Source organism: Penicillium hispanicum (genome assembly GCF_028827665.1).
Source record: "Penicillium hispanicum strain IBT 35686 chromosome Unknown utg000006l_segment0_segment0, whole genome shotgun sequence".
NCBI lineage: Eukaryota > Fungi > Ascomycota > Eurotiomycetes > Eurotiales > Aspergillaceae > Penicillium > Penicillium hispanicum.
Genome location: NW_026623198.1, coordinates 236707 through 262819, shown reverse-complemented (window position 1 = coordinate 262819; position 26113 = coordinate 236707). Strand labels below are relative to the sequence as shown.

Genomic DNA, 26113 nt, shown 5'->3' with positions numbered 1-26113 from the left:
TGGAAACAACTCCTCGTCATCATATCGGGTGATTCAGACTGCGTGGCTCCCGAATTCTGATCGACGAGCGTGGTAGGAGCCTGGATGCGCCAGGAGCATCTGACTGTAACATGGCAGTAGTTTGTAGCCAACAGGAGTCCCGGTTACAGGGTTGATCTTTCCCTCGTTGATGATCTTGAACGTCCGGTTTTTGGTGAAGTTTAGATCGATGCCTCCTTCTTGCTCAACAATGTGCGATTGAGTAATGTAGCCGACGCCAAAAGGATTCTGCCGCATCAAGACCTCATCAGGCTGTTGCCCTTCGTGATCGAAGCTGTTCACGTCGACAGGCATTGCATGAGATTCCTCCACCTGTAGTGAATTGGAATGACCGTCGATGGAAGGATCAATTCGCAGACTGAACAAGTGTTGGTGGTAGGGGGCCAGAACTCCAGGGGCGACAATGGTGCCATAAGGCACCTTCTCTCCAATGTCGATCGGGCTCGTAGAGAGGATCCCGGTGGCGCGGACTTCGTAATGAATCGAAGCATCCTGACCAAAGTGGAATGCGAAGATATACTCGTAATTACTGACGGTGATGATAGTTTGCAGGACGAGAATTCTAGAACGGGTCACAGCAGCGTTGTTGGTGCGGAAGTTGGTGTGTTTCCACAGGATACCGTCGTCCTGTTCATGACAACAGACCACGTTGGGGAGTTTCAGAGCTTCTCCTGCACTGGTCGTGTGCCAGCCGTCAAAATACTTGATCAAGCCAAGGCAATCGCAGCCTAGTCGAAGATTATTGGCATTGATACCAGCTCCATCGTTGCCCAGATCAAACGCTCCCTTGCGTGGGTAGGGTGCCCGGGGATCACCATATGGCACAAACATTTCTGCCAGTGACAAGCGGTAGAAGAGGCTGCGCCCATCGTAGCAGACATCGTGCAGGGTAAGGCCCTCACGATAGTTGAAACCGACGTGCATGCTCCACTTCTCCCAGGTGAGGTAGTTGCCTTGTGTTTGGAAAGAAGGGCCGTCAGGCTGCACGACTTGATAGGGTTTGGTAGTGGTGCGGGGCGGAGATCGCAGGTCTGGATGATATTCGGTTTCATACCCATGGATCTTACGCCGATCAAATGGCTGAGGGCTATCGTGGACCCGTTCTTGTGCCCCGGATGGCAAATAATAGATCTGAGTAACCTGGAGATTCTCAGACACTTCGGCACACAGGTCAAGCGGATAAGCGTAGTAATTGGCGTCGGGATTGTCCACAAGGCGCATATAGAACCAGCACTGAAAGCGTCAGCCAGTCATTAAATCGATTCAGCAAGGAGGATCATATGCATACCATGGTTGTTCTCGCTGACATGTCACTAAGACCATCAGTAGCATATGCCCATGGCTCTACAATGACAGTCGAGCCGGTTGGAAGCTTCAGGTTGTGAATCGCATCTATGACTCTTTCATCTGCCATACAAGCTGTCTCCACAGCTTTCATATAGGCAGAGTCAATGTATGGATGCTTTCCAGCAAGATGCTCGTGGCTGACGACGGACGCTTTATTCAGGTCGACCGAGAGCTCCAAGAACTTGCCCGCTTGCTCACCAGGAATAACAACCTGAACGCGGGCCATTCTGGCCGGACGTGAATCCACAGGCTGTCCGCTGTGCTCAAGCTTTAGGAAGCTGATCATTTCATCTTTGGCAGGTTCCCGTAGAGTAATGACACGAAAACTCACTTCCTGTCCTGGAAGGAAAGCACGCACAATGCGTGCAGCCTGACCAAGTGTGTCAGCGTTGATTTGAGTTCGAATTTCTTAACATTACCTCTGCAATTTCCTGCGGGCTCAGGGGGCCAAAAGGGTGCTTGGCAGACATGTTGTCGAGCAATTTCGTTAAGGAAAGACCTTTTCACGACTGGTCACTTTTCTTGCTCTCCCTTGGAAAAAGAAAAAGAATCCTGATCTTAGTGTTGAAATACTTCGTCCTTATATACACCCGCTCTATGACTGCCGCAAGTACAAAAATCCAAGCGGATCTACCTGTGACCCACAACCGCTAAGGTAAAGAATAGCCGGCAGCGAATCTTAGCAAATCTTACCAAGCCTTACCGGGAAACCGAAAAGTCTTTTTTAGGGCGACGATCATCGTAGTGTTAGAACAGTGGTTCGTTTGCTTCACCTTTACAGGGAAAGCGGAGTATGGCGGAGGCGATATCGGTGGAAATCTAAACGTAGCCAGTTGCGGGATTTCCGCTAAAGATAAGTCGAAGCGGGAAGAGGGGCAATGAGGGGCCCGATGTGGGGAGAACGTCCACTCAAGTATAAGACTAACTAGAGCGATAGATAAGGGGACCTATACTACCCTTGCACCCAAGTTTTGAAAGAAAATGCTGCCTTTTGGGGATGCCCTAGGAATATATTAAATTTACACAGCCAAAGCATACAGAAATCGATTATAATCAGGCTGTACCTACTCCCTATATCTGTTGATAATCTCATGTAGGCGAGATAGCATGCTTTTTACATGCTAACGCATAATCGATTCTTATACCACTTTAACAACTTATGTAGCTGTGCCTCTTGCGTAGTGTGATCTAGATCGTGTACCTACATGTATTCCTACTTCACATTCTACACGGTTTCAATCGGGTCCATTCCAGCCTACGTTATAATAGGTTTAGTGGGACATACATGACTACATTACTATGTGCTAAGTTCACTAAAATAACACCTTTCAGAATTTCGTTGCAAGGGCAGTACTGCGCGTATTATATTCGTTATCTCGCCAGAAGTGACCCTATGGAGCGACCTTGGCACGCTTGGGGAGGTGTAGATGGATGCATTCAGACTGAGCTAAGAACTACACGGGTGCACCCCCATAAAAATAGCTTCACATCACCCACATCCTTCATGCAACCAGCCCCTTGAACTGGAAAGTGGATTATTAATATTATAAGAGGACTCAGGCATCCAGGCAGTGTGCGAGGGTCATATGCACCCAGGGGCAGCCAACCATTTTAGTTTTAGCAACTATATCTGATTCGTAGTTACATCAGAATTCATCGTTTCATTCCATCATTCTCTACCATTAAACCATTCGACGTTCTCAATGACTCCCCTGCCTTCAGTCGTCGAGGCTGCCACACCTGCAATCGAAAGTGCCCCTCAACCCGTCATAATGGACACTCAATGCGAGATACGTTCGCAGGAGTCTCCGCATGAGCAGGGGAAACAAGACGAGGCCCAACCCCAAGCCAGCGAAGATAGCGAACCGAGACACGACCGCGATCTCATCAAATATGGTTTTCGCCCTGTACGGACTGTTTGGGATGGATATCCTGGCGAAGTACCCGACGATATCTGTGAATGGCTTGACGATGGCGGCGGCCGAAGTCAGTACAGAGTTGTTCAGACGCGTGAGCGACCAACTAAAGATTAGTATACTAGAGTCTACCCAGCTCATCGGGCACCTCAGAAGTCTCCTCTGGCTTGGAGGCTACGATAAAATTGTCACTGCTATCGATGACCCAGCCTATATCCTCGAGGACGAGATACGGGTTGCCCCGCAAGGCACTGATATCGGCTGGCTGGTCGACCGCGACTTCGAAGAAGAGAAAGTATCCGGTAGACTTTACGATCAGCTGTTGGGCTTACCCAGTTAACTAGGGAGCAGATACTAGTAAGTACTAATAGAAATGTAAATAATTCAACATATGAAATAGTAGTTAGCTTAGTGAAGCTTGTTGAAGCTTATATTCTCAGGCCAAATTCACACTGCAATCTGTCGGGCAACTCGTATTTGGGTAAGCCGATATGCTATAACCATTCTGAGTGGGACTCAGGATCTTATCTCATGTATGCAATTGGTTCCTGCACCCTCGTCTCTTTGTATATAATTGGATGGCGGATGGAGGGCCAATCTGCGGAGCACCCGCTGAACCAATGTGCATTGCGGTACACTGTCGATCATCGTGGGGGGTTTTCAGCTGGCCTTGGCTGTTCATGCAGAGGCAAACACACCGCGCCATATTCATCTTCTCCTCTGGTCGCCGTTACGCCTGTCTAGCCCAGAGTCGAGCACGTCCAACGGTCTCTTGGCGCTTTCAAAGCCCTATCCGTCTTGTGTTTACTGTCCTTGGCATTTCGCATAAGACGTTGCGCCACTTCGTGGCGGACAGGCAGAAATGCCTGGAGTCCCATCTAGTAAGGGCTGCGACGCCTGTCGGAAAGCGAAGAAGAAGGTCCGCCATAGTTCCCACAGAGCCGGCTCATTTAATGTCAGAACTGATGCCTAGACCAGTGTGATGAGCTACAGCCGTGCTCGCGATGTCGCAGGCTGCGAGTTCACTGCGTCGGAAGTGGCTTGCAACGCTTCCAGTTCAAACACGCAGAGTCCACCGCAGTGACAACGCCAGTCCATCGTACAAAGTCTCGCGCCATTGTTTCTACCAGGCAAGGCCCGCTGCCCAGAATATCGGTGCAGATCCCCAGCAACGAGCTGGCAGCCTCCTTCATTAGCACGCTGCAGATCAATGACATCCGCTACTGCCTGGGATATTATGGGTCATTCCTTCGCGATATTCCACGGCGCTTGGGAACTAGCCAAGCCCTGGACGCCGCGGTGAAGGCCTTGGTTGCGTCGTATCCATTCTTCCATGATCGAGACTTCCCGCCGGAAGCGCTCATGTATCATGGCCGATCCCTCAGCGTTCTTCGAGAATCCTTAAACGATCCTGCCGAAGCGCGATCTGCGAATGTTCTTTGTGCAGTCTATCTAATTACAATTTGTCAGGTATCTCCTGGTTCCCTCGCCTTTCTTGCGCGTCGTGACTAACCCCGATTGGTTCTCCAGAGCTGGATTGGGACATACGATGATAAACTGACAAGCCATGGCGAGGCAATAGCTCATTTGCTAAGGATTGCCAATCTAGAGAATTGCAAATGTGACTTCCAAAGAAACGTCATTGTCACTTTAAGTGTCCCAGTGGTATGTTGATACCCCAGCCGCCTGTGACCTACCCCCAGCCCTTCTGTACCCTAGCTGTCTCTATACAGACTCAACTAGACTGCTGGTGGTCTCCAGATCTAGGAATCCCTTTGCTAAACGTCGTGAGTTACTCAGATTCTTGAAGCAATAGTCAATCCTCGAATTCATATGGACCCCGGCTTCTGGGAAATGGTGACAGCTTTCACCAAGCAAAGCGTCTCGCCAGATCGGGACACCAGCATCCCTCGCTCAACTACAACACTATCCACCCTCGCCAAGTTCCCAGAATACATCCGCAATCCAGACCCCTATCTCCCTGAGATTGCCGCCGCCTATCTACACCTACGAGATGACTCTTGGAGAATGCGGGAGTATATGATGCAATGGCCGGCGAGTCAAATGGTCTCCTACTCTTCTATGTCGGTCATGCAGCAGTCTCGGTATCAGGCAGGATACACGATGGTGGTCAGCCTAAGTCTCATTCTGAACACACTCCTCCGGGCCTTCGATCACGGCAATGCTGTTCTGGCCCGTGAGTCAATGTTCTTCTGCGACGAGATCCCGGATCAGGCGGAGCTGGCTTCTTGTTATCGTCCACTGGGTGCAGCTTATATGGCGCTTTGTCTCGTGGTTGCCTTGTCGGCCGTGGAGCATCCCCAGCAGCGGGCTCGTGTTGAGGCTGTTATGGCTGACTATCAGACTGACTTTAAGGAGATCAGGTGGAGGGAACGTGCCTTGTGGCTGAGGACTACTTTCAACAGCCATCGCTTGAGAGCCGGGGCAGTAAATGGGATTGTAGGGACCCCGGAGCTACAGCAGCCGGGGTCGTGCTGTGTGATGTGACTGGGATATCAACCCTGAACGTGGTCGATGCTGTCTGTGTGATTAAATGGCTGAGAGTGCCTGTCCGCCCCCATAACATCCTACGCATGTTGATTACTTGATTGGAGCACTTGTTGCTTGGTAGGCTTGAAACTGTCGTTGGATATATATCGAACCCGTATCGACATTTACTATCGGACTGTCTTTCATATACTACGGAGGTTCTATTCACAGTCATCCCATCTTGTCAGGGCAACCAACAACACTAAAACGACAAACGACCACCCAAAACGCGGAACCTCTCTGGTCTCTCATGTATACTTCTGCGGGCGTCGCATGGACTTCCACTCCATCAGCCCTGCGCCGACAAACGACAGCGCGGCGGCCGCCACCGAGACATAAAACGTTTGGGTCACCGCAATGTTGTAGGCGTAAAGAACCCGCGGAAGGACAGTTTCAGGGAGTCGCTGAGCGAGGTTTGCCGCGCCGGCGTCAATGACGGACTGCGGGTTGACCGTCGGGGCGTTCTCGTTGACGCTGGCGACCAGTCGGTTCTGGAAGACGTTCTGCGCGATTGCGATGAAGAGTGCACCGCTCAGGCTTTGGGAGAATGTAATGATCGCGATGCCGACTGGGATGTCTTGGAGTGGTAGGACGGTCTGGAGGGCATTGATGCATTGCTGGAATCCCACCCCTGCGCCCATCCCGAGGATAATCTGGTAGCCAATCCACTTGCTGTGTCCGGTATGGACTTTGAATGTGGTGCAGAGGCCGGAGCCGATGGTGAGGAGCGCGCTGCCGAGGAACATGAGTGGTGTATAGTAGCCAACCAAGTTCACGAGGAGTCCTCCAAGTGCAGAACAAACGATCATCGAGACCACCATGGGGAGATTGTTGACTCCGGACTCGGATGCTGAATTCTGCTTGATGGCCTGGAACCAGATTGGCAGCTGCAGCACTGGTTAGTATACAGATGTTGCTTCCTCGGGAATGCATCACCCACGTAGTAGCCAAAAACAAAGAATGATCCTCCCAGAAACATGGCATGGATGACAGCCCCCAGCACATTCCGATTCTTGAGCAGACGAGGAGGAACCGTGGCATCGTCTTGCTTCCAAACTTGAATCCAGCACCACAGGCTCCCACAAACACCAAAGAGAGCAAATAGCAGGATGATTCGCGCATTTGCCCAGTCATACCTGGTGCCTCCCCACTGCAGCGCCAGTAGTATCGAGATGATTGCCGGGATAAAAAATAAGATTCCCAGAGGATCCATCCGCTTGAGCTTGCTCAATCCTCTGACCTCCGTTTGCTTCTTGTCCCGTGCGTCCTGGAAAAATAGCGTGATGAAAAAGGCGGTTATAACACCGATGGGGAGGTTAATGTAGAAACACCATCGCCAACTAGCCTTGTCTGTTAAGACACCACCCAGCCTATCAAATCATTAGCCGTTGAATCCCAGAACTAATCCGTCCAGTTGCTCTTACAGTGGGCCAGTGATAGTGGCGATCCCACTCGTGCTGCCGATGATTCCAAAGTACAGCGCGCGACGGTGGAGCGGCAAGCTATTGGCGAGCACCAACAACGCACCGGGCGAAAGTCCACCAGAACCAACCCCGGCAATCGCTCTTCCCAGTATAAGACCTTTCGACGTGGGCGTAGTGGCACAGACCAAAGACCCAATCTCAAACAACCCAAGGGCGATCAAGTAGGTCCATTTCGTCGAGTAGTAGGTATATATCTTGCCGAAGGGGAGAGTGACCGCGCACGTTGTCAATAGATAGGCACTCGCGTACCAGGACAGATCTCCTAAAGAGTTGAATTCTTCCGTGATCTTGGGAATTGCAGTCGCGAGAATGGTGTTGTCCTGGAGTTATAAGCAACTAAATATGAGATATATATCAAGACCAGGTTGCCTCACCAACGCGATGCAGAAAGACTGGAAGCATAGACCGACGAGGATAGGTAAAAGCTTGATCATGGACGGGTACTCATGTTTCTCGTCATCGACAAGCTCGTCGCTTGCCGACTCTTCTAGAGCGATATCATCGCGCGTCTCCACAAAACCATCTTTTGAGTCGCGCGGCCCCAAACTGTGAGCCATTAGAACAAACCACAGTTTCCACAGCCTTTGTGTTGGACTGTGAAAACTTCTCGGTGTTAGGTGTCTCGGCACATTCGGATGATGCTGCAAATATGAAGGAAGTTGCAGCACAGCAGATCTAGGAGTTTAACCGAGGACTCGGGTTTATCTCGTAGAATCTGTAACGTTCAGCAGGGACCCAGCTGCAACCTATAGTATCTTGTCATGCAAGGGGCATGGCAAAGACCATAGTACATTCCCGTTGACGCTGCCTGGCATGCGCGGACTTTATCCCATCGAGCATCTCATTGTGATCCCGCTGTCTTCAGATCTCTTTGTAAGTGGACAACTCGGACAAGTTGGGAATGGGGAGCTCGCTAGAAATTATGAAGTCACTCTGTTCTTTCTATCTTTGCAATTTGATAAATCCCCTGGCGGGAATTACGCTGGAGGCTGGTAGTACCCGCGTCCCTGCATACCAGACGATAACGACCAATGCGTTAAGCTTTGGCTTGGTTCTGGCACGGAGATTTATTCAACGCGACTGGAAAATCTAACGTGTCATCTGAATGCAATGCCTTATCCAAAAGCACGTCATTTATGATTGCCTGAATTAAGGGTTGGCTGGACGAAGCAAGATAGGAACAGCGGCTCACCTCATTGGATCATGTTATCAACTGCTTTCCTAGGAGCCTGATTAAGAGAGTATTAAACGGTTGATTTAGGTACACAGCGTACGCAGCTTTTGACCAGCTTACCTTCTGGCCAACTACCCTGGCACCCAAGCTGGTTCTGTGCATTATGTTTGGTAGCACTAGAGGGAGTTGTGCTACCCGCAATGTGTCACCCTTGATTGGAATGCGATGCACAGAATGATGGTACGATCTTTGAAGAAAGTACGGGAAGAATAAGGTATCTCTGCTGAAAATTACTAGGTACTTTTGCAGGCTCGTCTCATGAGCGTTCTGCATCTATCTCGGCAGGCGATCCATATATGGCCCGGCCATCCCGAAGATGCACGAAAACACGACAAAGCAACGGGAGATGCCCATATGATCGAATTCACATCTGACTTGGTAGATTATTTTCCAACTAGATCACCCATCTAAAAAGACGGTAGGCTTTCCGTAGGTTGGGAAGCTATGTATTTCTTTACGGACCTGATGTACCTTCGTCCGTATATCGCCCTTCACGGGCAACAAAGGACTTTATTTGTTGAAATGAGTGTGTGGAGACTCGTATTAGTAGTTTATCCTTTTCCTGTATGTTATGATTAGTTAAGTATACGCCCCCTAAATTGGCAGATTGGGCGGAATAGCAACTTAGACTTCTCCTTGATTCTAATTTGTCGGATCTCCTTATCCTGACAGAGGAAGCTTAAGTATATGGGTCATGTGATACCCACCCATATACAAACAGCGTCCAAAATACTAGATCAAGATGTTCGTCTATCCTTTTCAGCTAATGCTAAGCTATCGGACCTATTCCGGGCTAAGTGCAGTAGTAATATAAGCGTCTGGGAAGCCTACGCTCAGTTGCAAAAACGGCGCAATGTTCATACATTATCTGAGCCCTGACATTAAGCTTTATCGGGCTAGGTTGCGGATTAACGATAATCGGAAGATATACTAGTCATAATAAGGCGCATAAAGTTATGCTGCACAGATGATCTTTACTGCTTCGTACCTATTTGTATAACCGTGAATGACTGGAAGCTTCCATGTAAACCACTGCCTGCATGACACTCATCTAGGGTTGAAGATTCAATGACACCACTTTCGCTGTTTGTATTTTGTCGCTTGTTAATGTGCCTATTACCGGTTACGCACGACTTTTAGCAGAGCGATATGCATGCCCCTATTTATTATTATTTAGCTTGTTAGATTAGTTCCCTTATCCAAGACTAATATCCCTTTGGGTCCTGATCCTTGTATCAGGCTCTTCAATGACATCCTATGCCTCGCGGAAGTGAACCCCCTGCCATTCACTGCTATCTAAGTGCCTCAAGCTGCCACTTTTAGAGCATATACTTCTTCCTGCCCTCCTACTCCTAGTAATTTTGCTCGCAATATACCTGCCCTCAAGCACCAATATCATTGCAGCACATGTGTCAGACGGCACCTAGAATTATCAAAACCTTTTTCGCTAAGTCAGCAGCAATCTGCTCGTGCGAAGAGATAATTTAATGTATTTATCAGCTCCTTTCCACTAGCTCTAGCCACATGACTCCCACTATCCATGCCAATCGAACTCTAGTGCGGACACGCAAGTCATCTATCCCCATATCACCCCTTTCCCAGCTTTTTGTGAAGGTCTAGACCGCACACCAAAGTTTCTGTGACTGGAAACCTTAAGGCCCAGATCTTATATACAATATAAGTTCAGTGAATAATGCAAGGAGAAATAAAAATCATTGTAGTCATCTAAGTCTGCGACGATGCCAAGCTTGTTTTAATTGCTGAGCGAATCCCTGATCTCCTCAGGTAGCATTATTTCCATTTATCTAACTCTCTGTTGTCTCTTCTTCGGAAATTCTAATCCTTCTTCACCCTGTACTGCTCATCCGTCACCGCATCATGCCAAGTCGTCTTGCCCAAGGCGACGACAAAATGGGTCATGGGGCTACCCTCGTCCGCGCCATGCCAGTGGGTTGTCCCCGGGGGAGCCCAGATCAGGTCTCCGACCTTGATACGGTGGGGCTCAGCGCCCTTGTCGCAGATCCAACCCGAGCCGGCGACAACCTTCAGAAATTGGCCTTCTTCGTGGGTGTGCCAATAGGTGCGCGCACAGGGGGTGAAGGTTACGTTGGTGATGGTAGTGGTGTCATCCATGTGGAAGATGTCAAGATAAACATCGCCCGTGAAGGTGGTAGTTGGCTTGAGAGTTGGCTGGCTGCCTTGGGAGGAGCTGGGTATGATGAGCGTTTCAGGCATTGTTTCGATGTTAGAAATTTGACCTCGTTTCTATTATTGAGTATCTGCATGTTAGAGGAGCCGAATGTAGTAAAGAATCTTTTCAGATAGCACGCTGGTAACTAACCTTGAAAACAGCAAATAGAGCACTCTGTAAATACTGTATATGAAATCATGCTATTGGCAGGTTCTGATTGTTGGGAAAGAGGTCTTTTATAGAGTTATTAAACCTGGGTCTTGTCCCTCGGGACAAAGAGGAATGATTCTTGTCTAGTGGAATTAACTAATTGTGGGGCGTGACCTACGGCTTATGGTGGATGGACCTGCACTTTTCAGGTGGGGCTGGATGACAACGGGCCGGAGTTAATGTTAGAACCCTTCAGCTGCAACCTTAGACAATGCCAGCGTTGGGATTGAGCCTTGCGAGACAGAGCAGTCCAATGCACGCGGTCAGCCCAGCCAAGCGAGGTGTTGGGCGGAGTCTTCTGCTGACTCCGCGAAATGTAATAACAAATACAGACTCGGCCAGCTTCCAAAGTTACTACAAAGTAACCGAAATACTTATGGCAGTCGGCCATCACACGGCAATTAGCCCTGTAACCTACCAGGCTGACCTTATCCATTAGTGTGCAGTTACCGGCTATATATCATAATATCTAACAGCTAAGTAGATATGATTAATAAAAATGTAATATAGAGAGTCCCTTGTACGTATTTACACACCAGCCTCTCTTGTTAACTAATTAACAGGGTACTTGTGCAGTCCTATAAGTTAGTTATCCCAAGTGATGACTCGTTAGTGCCATTCGGATTTTCTGGGCTCGGCAGTATCATCTGCCCTGAACCTAAACTCCGATCCGGATGACAGGCTTACTCGACACCTGGAAATACCCACCTTGTCACTGAACGTGAGATGAACCTTGAACCAGAAGGCAGATAAAGTTACTTGAGCGCACCCGCAAGCTATAAGGACGACCATATCACAATTACCTTTTGTTTTTGAATATTGACCTAGTTGACACCCAATAACGCCACAATGAATTTTACCAGGGTCACCTTTCCTTCTAACGATATTAATATCGTTGGCAACCTATTTGCCCCTGCACTGAAATCCCCCGATCGCCGTGGTGCCGCCATTGTCGTCGGCCATCCCTACACTGGCGTGAAGGAGCAGGTTGCTACCTTTTACGCCGAGTACCTCGCCAAAGAAGGCTTTTACGCCCTGGTATTCGATGCTGCCTACCAAGGGGAGAGTGACGGTGCGCCTCGCGCCTTGGAGAACCCTGCGCAACGCGTTGAGGACTTTAAGAGTGCCGTGACTTACCTTACCACTCTCACGGACCGGGTCGATCCTCAGCGGATCGGCGCGGTGGGCGTGTGTGGTGGCGGCGGCTATCTATGCGCGGCGGCTCAGAGCGATGTCCGGATGAAGGCCGTCGTGCCTATCGTGCCCTTCTGTGTCGGCTATGCGGTCCGTCATAATGGTCCGAACGAGGACGATCCGTTCAACCCGGAGGCGATTGGGGCAGCGCTTCAGCTCAGTGCCGGCGCCCGCACGAGTTTGGCCCATGGCAAATCGGTCGAACCCATCGCGATCCTCCCCGACTCGCCCGCCAAATGCCCCCCAGAATTGAACGACTTTATGCGCGAGGGGGCCACCTATTACAAAACAAAGCGTGGGTTCCACGAGCGAGCCACCGGCAACGTTCATCCGCAGAGCTTTGATTATATGGTGAACTATGAGTCTTTTCGCTTCAACCACCTCATTGCTCCGCGCCCGATCCTTGTCATTGGCGGCGAGAAAGCTCAGACTCTGCACTTTGCCAGGGACGCCTACGAGCGCGCGCAGGAGCCCAGAGAGCTGGTTGTGGTGAAAGGGAAGACCCATTTTGATCTGTATGACGATGCTTCGGAGACTGGTCCCAAGATAGTGGAGTTCCTAGCAAAGAATCTCTCAGGTTGAAAGCCTGGCCCCCATGTATTCAGGATCATATCATTTATTGATGTGTTGGAATGAGTGTGTGGAGAATCGCATTAATAGCTTATCCGCTTTTTGTATGTTATGATCAGTTAAGCGTACGCCCCCTAAATTGGCAGATTGGGCGTAATAGCAACTCAGACTTCTCATTGATTCCTATTGGATGGATCCCCTCCCTATCCTGACATCCTCCGATGTAGATAGTCTTCCTTCCTTCATGCATCATCATAAGTGATCGTCATCTTCCATCGTACGACCTCACTCACACTAGTGAACGTATTGTTCCAGCCCCAATGCCGATGGCTAGCGCCAGTTCCATCTTGTGTTGTTGAAATAGGATCGATGGCATAGCTACATAAAGTTATATTTATCATCTGCTCCTCTCCGACAGACGGCTCCGACTCGAATCCATTGGCCATGCCAGTCTAGATCATATAAAAGCGGCTCACCCAACCTACTGACGTCGACCCAACGTCGGCCTCGATCGTCAGCTCCAAAATCTCTTCTGACCCTCTGGTTTACGTTGAGTCACTGCAGGCAATCCGAACGTCGCTACTTCTTCGGTTGGCAGATTGGGGGGATAGAAATAGAGACTTCTTGATTTCAGTATCAATGCGAGTCTCCATATAACTACCCACTCCGACAGATGATGGCAGGATGTCTGATGACTCGGGCAGACCCCCTAGCATGGTACAGCTCTTAGTGCAGAGGATCTTCCGTCCTCGCTACTCCTCCCTCTCCAATGCCAACGTGGACCCATGAGTCGTACACGGCTGTAGGCATAATATAGAGAAGAGGATACTATTAAGATTAGATGACTGGAGGGTGTCTAAACCCGGGATGTTGACACAGTCTGCAGACGCAATGGTGATTGTTATTATTTCTATGGTCCGTGGATGCTCCAAGAAGCTAACCACTGTGAGCACCGATGGAGAGCAAGTCAGCACGGGTGCAGGAATGCCTGGCGATATAACACCGAGTCTCCCAGAAAGATGAAACCAACCATACCCGACAGCTGGTGAATGCCCCAGCAGTGACGGTCAACGTGCGGTCTCTGGAGCATTCTTCGGTCAACAGTGTACCTGTCTGCGCTACACAATGCTTCTAGTAAACCCAGCCGGCCACCCCGACACCACCCGGAACTGCTCAAAACACCAAAGCTGCAGAAGAAGGTCGATCAGAAGCTTCCACGCGTCCTTTCTCGCGCCCAGAACATCATCCTGCATGAGCCATTTTCTAGAAAACGTCGGTGAACGCGCTGATCGCATACAGTGGAGCTCTCCAGACCGCGCAGCACGCGAGCACCCTTGCGCCTTGCAGAAAGGTAACTCTGTACGCCCGGCCCCAGACCTCATTTCCATGTCCGTTGTCGAGACGCCATCACCTAATACATATTGCTTGCACTTGGTAGTCAGAGCCTGTCAGTCACATCCCCATCCTACCACACATCGCCCGGTCCCCACATCCTGTCACCTCCAAGTGGAGATATATGAATGAAATAGGCAACCCGGTGTTGGGGCTGGGATCCGGGGACGAAAACCCCCATAGACCTGGAAAAGGGAACAGAAAAGACAAGCCACGACGCCCTGCCGATCAAGGACATGGAGAGCCGCATCGTTCGGCCCATGGGCGCTGCAGGCCAAGCCAACAGCTGCGGAGTCTTCATCCGGGTCGTGTTGGCACAGCTGTGCAGCAGGGCGTCTATGACTCCACCGAGTCCGTCGTGCAGCCCCGGACTATCGATCACTTTAGGTCTCTCGAGGAGTTGAACGAAGGGCAGATGGGCCAGCATGTGGCCCTGCAAGATGTGAAACAGGGGAGCGATCGCGAATAGATCACATCGCGATCACTGATCGGCAAGACCTACATGCATCCTGTACATGCGGGATGTATGTGGAAGCATGGGTGTAGATTACTGGGTAGGAATATCACGAGCAGATTACCCTGCTTGTCTTCTCTTCCTGCTCGTTCCGCGACATGTCTGTCGTCCTGTCGTCCCGCTCTGGTCGCTTTGCAGAGCCCAAGCGATGCGGCGCGACGCTTGCGCCCATGAGGGAGTGCCGTCCGGGTCGACAAGCTTGGCTCAGGGCCCTCCGCCAATACCGACAATCACCGCACGGCACAGCACGGGCCAAAGCGTTCTGAAGGTCGGTTCTCGATGATCCGCACGCCATGGCGGCGCAGTAACTTTGGTGAGTCACGTCCAGTGATCTCAGCGGCGGGCGGGAGGCGCCTCGTGGCGCCTGTTGACCCCGGGGAGGAGTGGTCACAGGCAGATTTACGAGGCAGGATTGGAATTCTAGAAGACCGGGATCGCAGGAGAAAGGGGGGGGGGGGGGTCATGGTTTGTATGGCCAATGGTGCGTGGTCTACGGTCTGTGGTCAGGATTGGACAAGGGGGCGGACAATGGCAAGCGGGTTGCAATGGCGTGCATCTCAGGTCAGTACAGGTCAGGCCATGCCATGCGACAACGACCCAACCAAGTGAGATGGTGACGCCCCAAGGCGACATCTGGGCAGCGCGGAACTGCCTGTCTGGGTAAGTCGACATGCTCATCCCCCGGGATTCGGTCGCATCCGCGGGGAGGACGCGGAGAATGACATCATGGGTTGCATTTGGGCGGCGGGCGAGAGCAACGGTGGTTGGTCCAGGGGCGCAGAGAGGGTGGAGTGGGTGGCTGCCGGGTTGCGCGGTGAGTTTTTTTCAGGAGAACATGAGGCTATGGCCACCACGGGGGGGGTGGCAGTCGGCGTGTTCCTGTTGTGAATCCTATTCCGATAGCAAGTAACTAGTGGAAGGAAATAGGAAATCGACGCCTGGTAGAACCTTGGCGGTCCGACAAAGAATTGCCGAATTGAGTCGTTGACGCCGTGCGAGTTCCACGGTAGCCCAGTCAGATGATGATGATGGCATTCACGTTCGCGTCTTACAGTCCTTTGTCCGCGATAGAGTTGGGCGAAGATTTCGACAAGCCGTCCCAGTCGGTGGCGCGCGCGCGCGCTGGGCGCCAAGCCGTCGATTTCCGAAGGTTGAAACCCGGTCATCCCGATGCGGTTCGGGATGGACTCGACGGAGAAGGGATCGAGGGTCGATGTATCATGTCCAGTGAGCGAGGGATGGGTCGGGTTCACCGAAACAACCCGCCTTGCAGCACGACTCGGGCGTCGGGTCGGGATCAAGAGGATGTGCGTCGTGGGACTCCGAGTCAAAAGTCAAATAGGAATTGATCGGGGGAGGAGTGGAAGATGGAGGAAGGATCAGACGAATCGGACCGGAGAGTAATCCAACTCAGGTGACTTTTCCCAGTCACGATGATTGTAGTTGTGGTGACTGTAGTCACGATTTGCGATCGCGGGTAGGAATCCCCAGAATCCCCAGACTCGACCCAGTTTATTTTGCCCGACTCCATCTCTCTCTTCATCTCCCCCGGCTCTCCAGGTCTCCATGTTTCCCCCCCGTCTACTCCACTCTGCCCATCGAGACCTCTCACTGCCCGAGATCGCATCCAGCGGGGCGAAACCTGGGGGTTTGCGCAGAGGAATCATCATCGACCAGTCGCAAAACGAGACGCAAAAGGGACCCCAACCGCCATCTAACCGAGTCTGGTGAAGCCGAAGCGCATCGTCCACGCTTTGCCCGGTCTGCATCCTCGCTGATTGGCCATGCGGCTTTTCGCATGGCCCCGGAAACACCTCCAGGCCCAGTTTTGCCTAGTTGTGCCCAGTTTCCCCCCAGGCGCAACATTATTCGGGATTTCTGGGGGCCGTCGACCTTCCCCGACTGTCCGTGCCAGCGACGGCGATGAGACCGGAGCCAACCACGGCCCGCGCTGGCAGCATCGCATGGTTGACAAGGTGGAGCTCTCATCCAACGCATTCCCGAATCACGAAGTGCCGTGGCCCTGCGATGAGCCCGTCGAGTGCCCTCCCAGCGGCTCGGCAAGCACGAGAACAGGAAGTCCTGGTTCGGAGAGTGCTGGGATGCGCTGAACCCATCCTAGTCACTGGCGCTCTCCCCCCATGGCACGGCCCCCCACAATGTCCAGACGAGTCATCTTTTTAAATCCGGCCAATGTCCCCCAGACCGTTGATCGTTTCTCGGTTTCCTTTGCTTATCACCCTTGGCTTTGCTTGTCCTTCTTGCCTTCTTTCTCCACCCATTTCATTTTCCGGCTGGCTCGGGCTGTCTGTATCGACTGGGGGAAGCATATCTATATATCTCCTCATCCAGATCGCGAGGACCGGATCATAGACACTGCCGTCTAGCAACAGACTCACTCCCCTTCTTCAAGATGGCTGGCTCCAAGCGCTTCATCGGCCTCAATGGCACCAAGCTCCAGGTTGCCATCGGTTTCTTGGCCGGCATGGACTTTCTGCTGTTCGGTTACGATCAGGGTGTGACGGGTGGCCTGCTGACGCTGCAGTCGTTCACCAAGTACTTCCCTAGCATCAACACCAATGAAGACCATATGCTCGGCTGGTCTCAGGCCGCGAAGAATAACCAGTCGACCCGCCAGGGTATCGTCGTGGCTGCATATAACCTGGGCTGTTTCGCCGGCTCCATCCCCACCATCTGGATCGGTAACATGCTGGGTCGTCGCAAGGCCATCTTCATCGGTTCCTTCATCATGTGCATCGGTGCCCTCCTGCAGTGCACCGCGTTCGACCTCGCTCAGTTGATCATCGGCCGTCTCGTCACGGGCTTCGGCAACGGTATCAACACGTCCACCGTCCCCACCTGGCAATCCGAGTGCTGCAAGTCGCACCGTCGTGGCCAGATGGTCATGATTGAGGGCGCCATGATTACCTGCGGCATCACCATCAGTTACTGGATTGACTTTGGTCTGATGTTCACCGATCCCAACGAGGTCTCCTGGCGATTCCCCTTGGCTTTCCAGATCTTCTTCGCCGCGATCATCCTGGCCTTTGTCATGTTCCTACCCGAGTCCCCCCGCTGGCTCATCCTAAAGGGCCGCGAGGAGGAAGCCCGCGAGGTGCTGGGATGTCTGATGGGCGACGATACCGACGAGGTCTTCGTCGACACCGAGTTCACCGCCATCAAGGCCACCGTGCTGGAGATGGCCAAGGGTTCGTTCCGCGACATGTTCACCATGGGCGAGGATCGCCACCTGCACCGGACCATCCTGGCCTACGTCAACCAGATGTTCCAGCAGATCTCCGGCATCAACTTGATCACCTACTACATCCCCACCATCATCGAACAGCAGGTCGGCCTGTCCGGCACCCTGTCGCGTCTGATCTCAGCCTGCAATGGAACCGAGTACTTTGCCGCCTCCTGGGTGGCCGTGTTCACCGTCGAGAAGTTTGGCCGGCGCTCTCTGATGCTCTTCGGTGCCGTCGGCATGTCGCTGTCCATGGTCATCCTCGCCATCACCGACAGTATCTCCTCGACCCACGCCAAGACGCCGACTGGTACCAAGGCTGGCATTGCCCAGATCGTGTTCCTGTTCATCTTCAACACCTTCTTCGCCATCGGCTGGCTCGGTATGACCTGGCTGTACCCGGCCGAGATCGTGCCCCTGAAGATCCGTGCCCCGGCCAACGCCTTGTCGACCTCGTCCAACTGGATCTGGAACTTTATGGTCGTCATGATCACCCCTGTCGCCTTTTCGAGTATCGGCTACAAGACCTACGTGATCTTCGCTGTGATGTGAGTACTTGCCCGTGGACTGTACATATCTTGTCTCAATACTGACTTTTGTCTAGCAACGCCGCCATCGTGCCCGTCGTCTACTTCTTCTTCCCCGAGACCACCATGCGCTCGCTGGAGGAGATGGACCGCATCTTCCACAAGACCACCAGCGTCTTCAATGTCGTCAGTCTTGCCCGCGACGAGCCGCACATGTACGGTCCCAACGGCGAGCTGCTTCGCACTCTGGACGACATCGAGGACGAAGCCGTGCGCCGCGCCAGTGTGCTCACCAACCCTACCAAGCACGCCGCCGTGCACGGCACCAAGAGCCACCGCGAGCACTTGGAGAAGGAAAGCGACGACAACACCAGCGAGGAGAAATAAACTGCGCGTGCGGCTACGATGACCCACTCCGCTCAGCTCCTTCTGATCGTCTTCTCCCACCTCTGCTGCTCTTACGGGACTATTCCGACCCGCCTCGGATGGAGGGAAATGACTTTCGGCAGGCCGTGATGACCTCGTCGTGCGGCTTGCTCGGCTGCTCGTTCGCCGGCATGATATCTTTTTCGCGTCTGTTTCACCGGTGCAATACCCATGTTAGACTGATGTTTGCTTTGACGTCGTAATTAATTTATACCTTGTCATCCTACCAAGTCTTCTTGTCCCTGTAAGAGTTTGCGGCAGTGCGAATGCTTATCCATAATGGAGTGGATACTCGATATTGCATGCCAAGACATAAATGGACCCCCGATTGGTATATGTAGTACCGGTCTACCTATCATTGTCGCTTCACTTGAGCTTCAGGCTCTGAGAATGTCTTCAAACCAGAAGTGCTCTGCTGTAGTCTCGTTGCTCACAGCACCAACTTCAACTCACTCCCCCAAGCCGAATAATGCTGGAAACCAGACTCACTATGAAGAAGATGCGAGTATGCTACTCCATCGTGGATTCTGAATCGAACACGCTAGTTCCACATAACTAGCGCATCCATGTCAATCCATAGTGTTCTCGCCGCCAATCATCCCACAGCGGGGGTTACATATGGAGTACTCCTAAGGTACCTAGGTACATCAGTCCATCCCGGACTCCAGTCCGCCATGTGGCCAATGGATCCGGAGCAGATTTCCATGTGGAGTTGCCACGGTTATCAGTGGCGCCGGCCAGGATCGAGCCTGATTGAATTATACTATATATGCCCCTCTCCATGGCTCGAGCATGTCGGTCGATGTAACTAGCCACTGTGTATGTAGGCATACTACGGATATGCCATACCAAGTCCCAGCACTGACAAGTACGCTGCAAATGCCTTCTGCCAGCGTGTGCGTGTAACTGAGTCTGGTAGTAGCTCCCATGGCTGTTGCGTCGGTGGCTGCTGTACCCCGCAGCTCGTGCAGTGGCAGCTGCATGGAGGGTGCAGAATGTATACCTAAAACCTATTTCTACATGTGCACACGTGTACAAGGCGAGATGATCACTGCGGGGTTATGCAGACATCCTACATTCTACGGCGATGTTTAATGCTCCTTGCATCACGGAAGTGTCTCGGTCCCCGCATGCGTGCATGTCGTGACGGGAGTCTATTATTTCTGCTCCGCTGGCCTGGGTGGCGTCGTTATGTACTAAGCAGAGGTGATGGCAAGAGAAAGAACCGCCCGAAAACCATACGCCCGGAAGTGAGAGGGGCTGGTTGGTATCAATGAAGAAAAGAGGTACAATGGTGGAGTCGGAGGGGGATGGGGGCAAATGGGAAAGACAGAAAGCGCTCAAAGCTCGAAAAGCACACGGTTCGTCAGCTCTATGAAATGGGGAGTTGCATCCTAGCGACGTTTCATTCGTATCGGGGATCGGAGACTGGAGTGGCCTCCGGGGGTCGTGGATCGTGATGGTCATCGTGGATCATGTTGTGGATCCATTCCCGATCACCAGGGTTATAGATGGGCCTCGAACCGCTGGACGAGTGGCTCGTTGTAGCGGCGCGTGGTGGCGGAGAAGTACCAGTTGCCGGCCAGACACTCGATCATGCGGCGGATGTACTGGATGACCTGGTCACTGGTGGTGGGCGCAGCCAGCGCGGCCTGGTAGAAGTCGTGGATCTTCGTCTCGAGGTCCCAGATGATATGCTGCAGCACCGTTTTGGCGGTCTTGGTGGAGACGTGCAGGGTTTGTTCGAGGGCGCGCACGGCGTTGACGACAAAGGCGCCGTTGAGCTCGGCCTCAATGACTTCCTTTTCGAAGGAGAAGAAGTCGTTGGTCATGGCGCCGTGCATGACGAAGAGATCCTCGAGTGGCGCAATGAATTGCTCGTCTTCTGGGGTCAGTCGGAGTCCGCCGGCGAGTCGGACGGCGTTGACGAAGAACCTGGACACGTTAGAATGCGATTGGGATAAAGTAAGTGGGTTTTCTCCGGGACTGCACATACCCATATCCGACATCTCCTTTCCGATACTCGACATACTCGTCAAAGGTCTTGAATTGCATGTTGGGGGATGCGGGATGATCGCGAGTGAACTGCGCCCAGTCGAGCATCGCCTGAAACAGCGGTGGGGCGTTGACGGGATCCACGCGGGTGATTTTTTCCTTCAGCTGCGCGAAAAGTCCTTGCTTCGCCACGACCGACTGCGATTTGCTGTCAATGCAGGTTTCCTCCTGTCGGGGGATGGTTAGTCGCTGTGCATGGTGTGAAGCGGGCACAACAGGGCTCTCACATTTTGCGTGGACGCATATTCGGTGACATCTGCGCCAGCGCATGTCAGCGGTGCCTCCAGCCGAGGCAGAGGGGGAAACTTACCATCGTGGAGAAACAGGAACTGGATGACCTCGGTTAGACTCCGGATGCGATCGATATCTGCCGATGGGTAGAGGTTCAAAGCGCAGGTGGCGGCAGTCTCGATAATCTCGACAATCTTGGCCTCGCGTCGGGAGTCGCTCAGCATCTGCGGCAGGGCATCTTGCTGGTCCTGGTCGCGCTGCATGACTGTCTGGAGCAGTTGCTCGGCTGCGATCTCCGCCTCGCGCCAGTACTTGGACTGCTTCACTTTGGGGAACGAGGTGCGCCAGGGCACGCCGGAGGCGAGGGGATCGACGATATTGCACTTGTCGTCAGTCTGGACATCGCCACGCTCTCCGAGGAAGGAAAACAAGGGATTGTCGGGTGCGCGTAATGGACAGTTCTCGATCGGATCAAAAGCAAAGCGAATGGGCCGTGCTAACCCATCGCCGTCGACTGTGACTGGAACATTGGGCTTCTCCCAGTATCTCGGGATGACCATGTCCGAGAGCCTCTTGTGGTAGAGACATCGCAAGAAGTGTCTAAAGGCAAGTCCATAAGCGCGCGGACCAATAAGCTGGAAAGGGAGTGGGTGTTGACAGGTGAATGTAAAAAGCAAAACATCCAACGTCAAACAGAAAACAAAACTGACGGGCTTACCTGTACAGACTGGAGAGGGTTGGGAATTGCATGGCAGATGCACCCTCGATGGGCGAGTGAACCAATAGGGGGACCGGTGCAACCGCGGTTTGTGGGGAGAGAGAGCTATATAACGAAAGCCCAGCTGAGAGCAGGGGGGATGCACTCTTTGTAGGCGGGGCTGCATCAACAGCTTTGCAAACTGCAAAGCGTATCCCGGAAGACGCGGCTTCTGCGAATTGGCCTAGCTGGGCTGAATGGCTGGATCACGCGTGGATCTTCGATGCCATCCAAGCTGAAGCACTATGGAATCGGATTCCGATTGCAGACCAGCTCCGATGCAGCTAGAGCGCCGACGGATCTAGTGGTTCGAGACGTTCGGTGCCCCCAATCGATCCCAAAGCATGCTAGCACCCAAATTTGATTAAATGGCGCTGTCAGGGAGTGAGGAAATTACAACGGGGGTCGGAATAGTCTGCCCGGACGGGGCCCATTCTATCAGAGTGTGCATTCAGGAGATTTCCCGGCCGTGGTCCGTGTCTTTCGCACGTCCATGGTTTCCAGTCCGAATCACCTCAGGGACTCTCGGTGGTGCCGAGGAGGGAGATGGTTCCGACATGTTTTATGCAACCTCGGCTTTATGCAGACGGGGCCTTTCCTGGATCCAGCAAGCTCCACAGAACCCAAAGATCCTAACGACCTCGATGCCAAGAAAGGGTACGGTGATATATACTGTATGCATTTTTCCTAAAGTGCCGCTAACCGGCGCTAACTATCCATGAGGATAGGGGGGGCACTGATTACTGATCCTTAACCGTAATCATCAATGGAGCCGGTCTCCACTCCGAAGCCGGTTTTGTCCTGGGTTCGCCAGGCCGTTCTGAAGATCTCATTCGATCACCACGTGTGCTCGCCGGAAGGATTCGCGGAGTACATCATATTCACTCATAAGGATCTCACAGCGTCTGTAGCGCCTGTTGCCTAGTACCCCTTGCGTCTGCCGGGATGCCGACCATCACACGTGGCCTTCCAGGGGGTCCTAGCTAAGCAGAACGATCTCGGCATGTTGAATTATGGGGCTGTGGTGTATTCTGTTCTCTATTTAGGGGGCGCTGAATGATGAGGATAAAGCGCAGGGAAATTTCAGAGCGGACCGAATATACACATTATCCCCTCTGGTATATCTTCAGGATGAGCTTGGGCAAGACCAAGTCCAGGTTCCATGGTTGGAATTGAGACCATCACTTTAGCAACGTGGATGCGCCACGTTGGCCCCACTACTCTCACCACATGGACGTCTATATTGGGCTTCGTAAACCTCCCAATGCGGAAGGTAAGTGCGCTGGCGTATCCACGGCTCCACCCTTCTGTCGATCGCTGAGGTCTTCTACAGGTGCTTCCTCGATGTACCAACTACTGTGTCGTCCCTACTGTATGCACGGCTACTGCAGGCGTCGATGCGCTACTGCACAAGGACTCTGCGCTACTATACCTCACCTGCATCGGTATGCCTCACACATGGCAGATCCGTAACGAGGGTTGGCACCATCATGCGGAGAGACACCCACAATTTAAAAACGGGGCTCCATTGGCGGGCTCGTCAAATCCTCCTAAATGAGGCGGAGAACGCCAGTCCCAGAGCGGCTCTGGCCGCGAGATATGGCCAACGTCGCCCAATCATCCAGGCCCGTCGAGATAGGACTACCGCTTCGTCTTCCCGACCCTCCCACTCGGAGTGCGTATCAGGCTTTCTGGAAGATCCAATGGGGAAACCCTGATCAAAGCAATGGGAATCAGACAAAGAAGCTTAACCGCCCCGGTCCAGCCTTGTGTCGATCGTCCCTTTCCTTTTTCATGCCCCTGTTCGTGAAGCTCGCAAAGGATCCGAGCCTGAAAGACGGTCATTGGCGATAGACCACTGCCGAGCTAGCATGATCGACTCAGCTCGCCCTGGATATCATCGAAACGTGCTATCTTGGGTGAAATGTGCAGGACGATCAAGATTGCGGCTGCAGTCAGATGTTCATCATTCATCATTCATTCAACTCCACATGCAGTCTCTGTAATACATGACCAATCCTCTAGCCCTGGCACCCAATTCGCCAGCTCAAACCTCCTCTTGATGGCTCACTCCACCAGCCTCCTTGCCGTCCGATGCGTTCGCAGTTGCCTCCTTCTGCTTCTCCACCTGCTCACTGAACTTATCCTGCACCTCCGTGCTGCGCCACGCCGGGACGTTCGAGTCGAAGACCAGGTCAATCTCCTCGAGCGACCGGCCCGCGGTCTCGGGGTACATGAAGAAGACGTGGAAGGTCATGGCGCAACAGAACACGGCAAAGATGACATACGTTTTCCATTGGATGTTGTGGAAGGCCGGGGCCACAAAGTACGCCAGCGCAAAGTTGAAAATCCAGTTCCCCGACGCCGAGAGCCCGACGCCCTTGGCGCGGTACTTGAGGGGGAACACTTCGGAGGCGTAGATCCAGCCGGTCGGGGCCTATGGTGGGTTAGCCATGTTGGGTCCGGGGGAGCGGATCAGCGAGGGGATCTCCAGAATGCCCTTACCCAGGTGAAGCCGTAAATGCCGACGAAGATGTACGAGAAGGCGATCACCGCCATGCCGGCACTGCCCTTGATCTCCCAGGTCAGGTTGGCGTTGCCGTCGATGGACGAGACCGCGTGGCCGTGGGTCGCCATCACGCCGGCGATGATAGCGTGGCACACCATACACGCGATGGCGCCAGTGATCAGCAGCACTCGTCGGCCGACTCGGTCGATGACGGGGAGCATCACGCCCGTGGTCACCAGGAAGATCACGTACTGAATGGCCGACGACCACAGGGTGGTGTTTCCCGCCTGCGATGGTGAGCAAGACCGACGGCCTCAGGGGGGAGGAGGAGACTTACCATGCCCGCCATCTCGAAGATGTACACCACGTAGTACATGGCCACATTGCCGCCCAGCAGTTGCTGCCACACCTGCACGCTGACGCCACACACCGTGCGCTTCCAGATGCGCGGTCCAAACAGCGCCAGGAACGAGATATCCTTCGCCTCGTGCGCGAGATGCGCCGCCTGCTGCACTTCCTCAAACTCCACCTGCACCGCTGGGTCGTTGCGGTTGCCTCCGCCATGCATCAACGCCAACGTGTCCAGGGCCTCTTCCCACCGCTCCTTGCTGGCCAGCCAGCGCGGCGACTCGGGGAAGAACCACAGCGCAATGAACAGGATCAGGCCTGGCACCGCCTGGATCCCCCAGCAGATGCGGAACGCAGCCGGCCCCGACACGCCGACCGCACAACCGTACGCGATCAGGTACATGATCAGAATACCCCATTCGATCGCCCATTGCTGGATGCCCACGACTCGACCACGGATGCGCGCCGGCGCCAGCTCGGAGAGGTAGACGCAGGTCTGGGACGAGGTGACGCCGACGGCAAGGCCGCTAACGACACGGCCAGCGACAAGATGCGCGACATTCTGCGCGCTACATTGCACCATCGCCCCGACGATCCAGACGAGCGAGGCGACCATGAGTGCGCCGCGGCGGCCCAAGATATCCGAGAGCCAGCCGGCGGCGATGGAGCCGGCGAAGGAGCCGGCAGACATGGATGCGGTGATCTACCATCGCGGTGAGCCGGACATGCCTCGTCTCTCGCTGTCTCTGGAAGGCTGCAGTTGCACTTACGCCGCCCTGGAGGTTGGAATCCGGGTTCCCGAAATACTCCGTGTACGTGTCGACGCCGATCCAGGCGCTCATCGAGCTGCAGACTGGTCAATTGCGGTTCGCCGCCAGCGACAGGACCTGGCGGGATCGTACCTCACATCGAAGCCGAATAGTGCACCGCCAATGGTGCCAAACGCGGCCAGCACTGTCACGCATTAGTCGGGCTGGTCCGAGATGGTGACCCCGGGGACGGCCAACACACCATAGATATTCGAGATACGATACATTGTGGCGACCGATTTGCGAACCAGTTGAGCCCGTTGAGAGAGGACGCGGCACGGCAGCTTTTATATCTCGAGCGCTGCTGTGCGGGCGTCGGGGTGGCTTTCACATCAAGCTGGCGCCGGCCCGCAAATGCCCATGGCACCACTCCGGGGCCGGGGCAGAGCACCCGGGACGGAAGCGATCGACCGGGGAGAATGCGGAGGGAGCATGGAGGAGAATCCCGGGGGAGCAAAGTCGGGGACGGGCGATGCGTCATTGGTCGAGGTGGATGGAGAGCGAGCGAGGGTTGGGGAGAGACCGATGGTGGACAGCCAGTCGGGGCATTTGGATCACGTCGGCTC

General features: G+C 53.3%; 10 protein-coding genes across 10 annotated transcripts; 5 read left to right on the top strand and 5 right to left on the bottom strand.

Annotated features, from left to right (window-relative positions):
* Window positions 1-33: 33 nt before the first annotated feature.
* N7459_006445 (copper amine oxidase) lies at window positions 34-1856 on the bottom strand (the record flags this gene model as incomplete). Its single annotated transcript, XM_056945613.1, has 3 exons — window positions 34-1272; window positions 1328-1756; window positions 1806-1856. The coding sequence occupies 3 exons, from the start codon at window positions 1854-1856 to the stop codon at window positions 34-36; spliced, it is 1719 nt and encodes a 572-aa protein (XP_056797612.1).
* Window positions 1857-3089: 1233 nt separating this feature from the next.
* Window positions 3090-3642, top strand: N7459_006444 (uncharacterized protein; the record flags this gene model as incomplete). Its single annotated transcript, XM_056945612.1, has 2 exons — window positions 3090-3372; window positions 3428-3642. 2 exons carry the CDS (start codon window positions 3090-3092, stop codon window positions 3640-3642), a joined length of 498 nt encoding a protein of 165 aa, XP_056797611.1.
* A 516-nt stretch (window positions 3643-4158) lies between these two features.
* On the top strand, window positions 4159-5810 carry N7459_006443 (Zn(II)2Cys6 transcription factor domain-containing protein; the record flags this gene model as incomplete). The annotated part of the gene is made up of 4 exons (XM_056945611.1): window positions 4159-4221; window positions 4281-4772; window positions 4833-4967; window positions 5103-5810. Coding segments are annotated over 4 exons (1398 nt in total), but the record flags the coding sequence as incomplete, so codon positions are not given.
* A 290-nt stretch (window positions 5811-6100) lies between these two features.
* N7459_006442 (MDR family MFS transporter) lies at window positions 6101-7893 on the bottom strand (the record flags this gene model as incomplete). Its single annotated transcript, XM_056945610.1, has 4 exons — window positions 6101-6739; window positions 6793-7222; window positions 7277-7656; window positions 7711-7893. 4 exons carry the CDS (start codon window positions 7891-7893, stop codon window positions 6101-6103), a joined length of 1632 nt encoding a protein of 543 aa, XP_056797609.1.
* Window positions 7894-10406: 2513 nt separating this feature from the next.
* On the bottom strand, window positions 10407-10805 carry N7459_006441 (cupin domain-containing protein; the record flags this gene model as incomplete). The annotated part of the gene is made up of 1 exon (XM_056945609.1): window positions 10407-10805. One exon carries the CDS (start codon window positions 10803-10805, stop codon window positions 10407-10409), a length of 399 nt encoding a protein of 132 aa, XP_056797608.1.
* A 1015-nt stretch (window positions 10806-11820) lies between these two features.
* Window positions 11821-12747, top strand: N7459_006440 (alpha/beta hydrolase; the record flags this gene model as incomplete). Its single annotated transcript, XM_056945608.1, has 1 exon — window positions 11821-12747. The coding sequence occupies one exon, from the start codon at window positions 11821-11823 to the stop codon at window positions 12745-12747; it is 927 nt and encodes a 308-aa protein (XP_056797607.1).
* Window positions 12748-16425: 3678 nt separating this feature from the next.
* N7459_006439 (uncharacterized protein) lies at window positions 16426-16752 on the top strand (the record flags this gene model as incomplete). The annotated part of the gene is made up of 1 exon (XM_056945607.1): window positions 16426-16752. One exon carries the CDS (start codon window positions 16426-16428, stop codon window positions 16750-16752), a length of 327 nt encoding a protein of 108 aa, XP_056797606.1.
* A 302-nt stretch (window positions 16753-17054) lies between these two features.
* On the top strand, window positions 17055-18799 carry N7459_006438 (uncharacterized protein; the record flags this gene model as incomplete). Its single annotated transcript, XM_056945606.1, has 2 exons — window positions 17055-18433; window positions 18490-18799. 2 exons carry the CDS (start codon window positions 17055-17057, stop codon window positions 18797-18799), a joined length of 1689 nt encoding a protein of 562 aa, XP_056797605.1.
* A 1544-nt stretch (window positions 18800-20343) lies between these two features.
* On the bottom strand, window positions 20344-21684 carry N7459_006437 (uncharacterized protein; the record flags this gene model as incomplete). The annotated part of the gene is made up of 4 exons (XM_056945605.1): window positions 20344-20773; window positions 20835-21061; window positions 21121-21149; window positions 21204-21684. The coding sequence occupies 4 exons, from the start codon at window positions 21682-21684 to the stop codon at window positions 20344-20346; spliced, it is 1167 nt and encodes a 388-aa protein (XP_056797604.1).
* Window positions 21685-23928: 2244 nt separating this feature from the next.
* N7459_006436 (sugar porter family MFS transporter) lies at window positions 23929-25774 on the bottom strand (the record flags this gene model as incomplete). The annotated part of the gene is made up of 6 exons (XM_056945604.1): window positions 23929-24318; window positions 24387-24677; window positions 24728-25441; window positions 25509-25584; window positions 25641-25692; window positions 25750-25774. The coding sequence occupies 6 exons, from the start codon at window positions 25772-25774 to the stop codon at window positions 23929-23931; spliced, it is 1548 nt and encodes a 515-aa protein (XP_056797603.1).
* Between the last annotated feature and the right edge of the window lie 339 nt (window positions 25775-26113).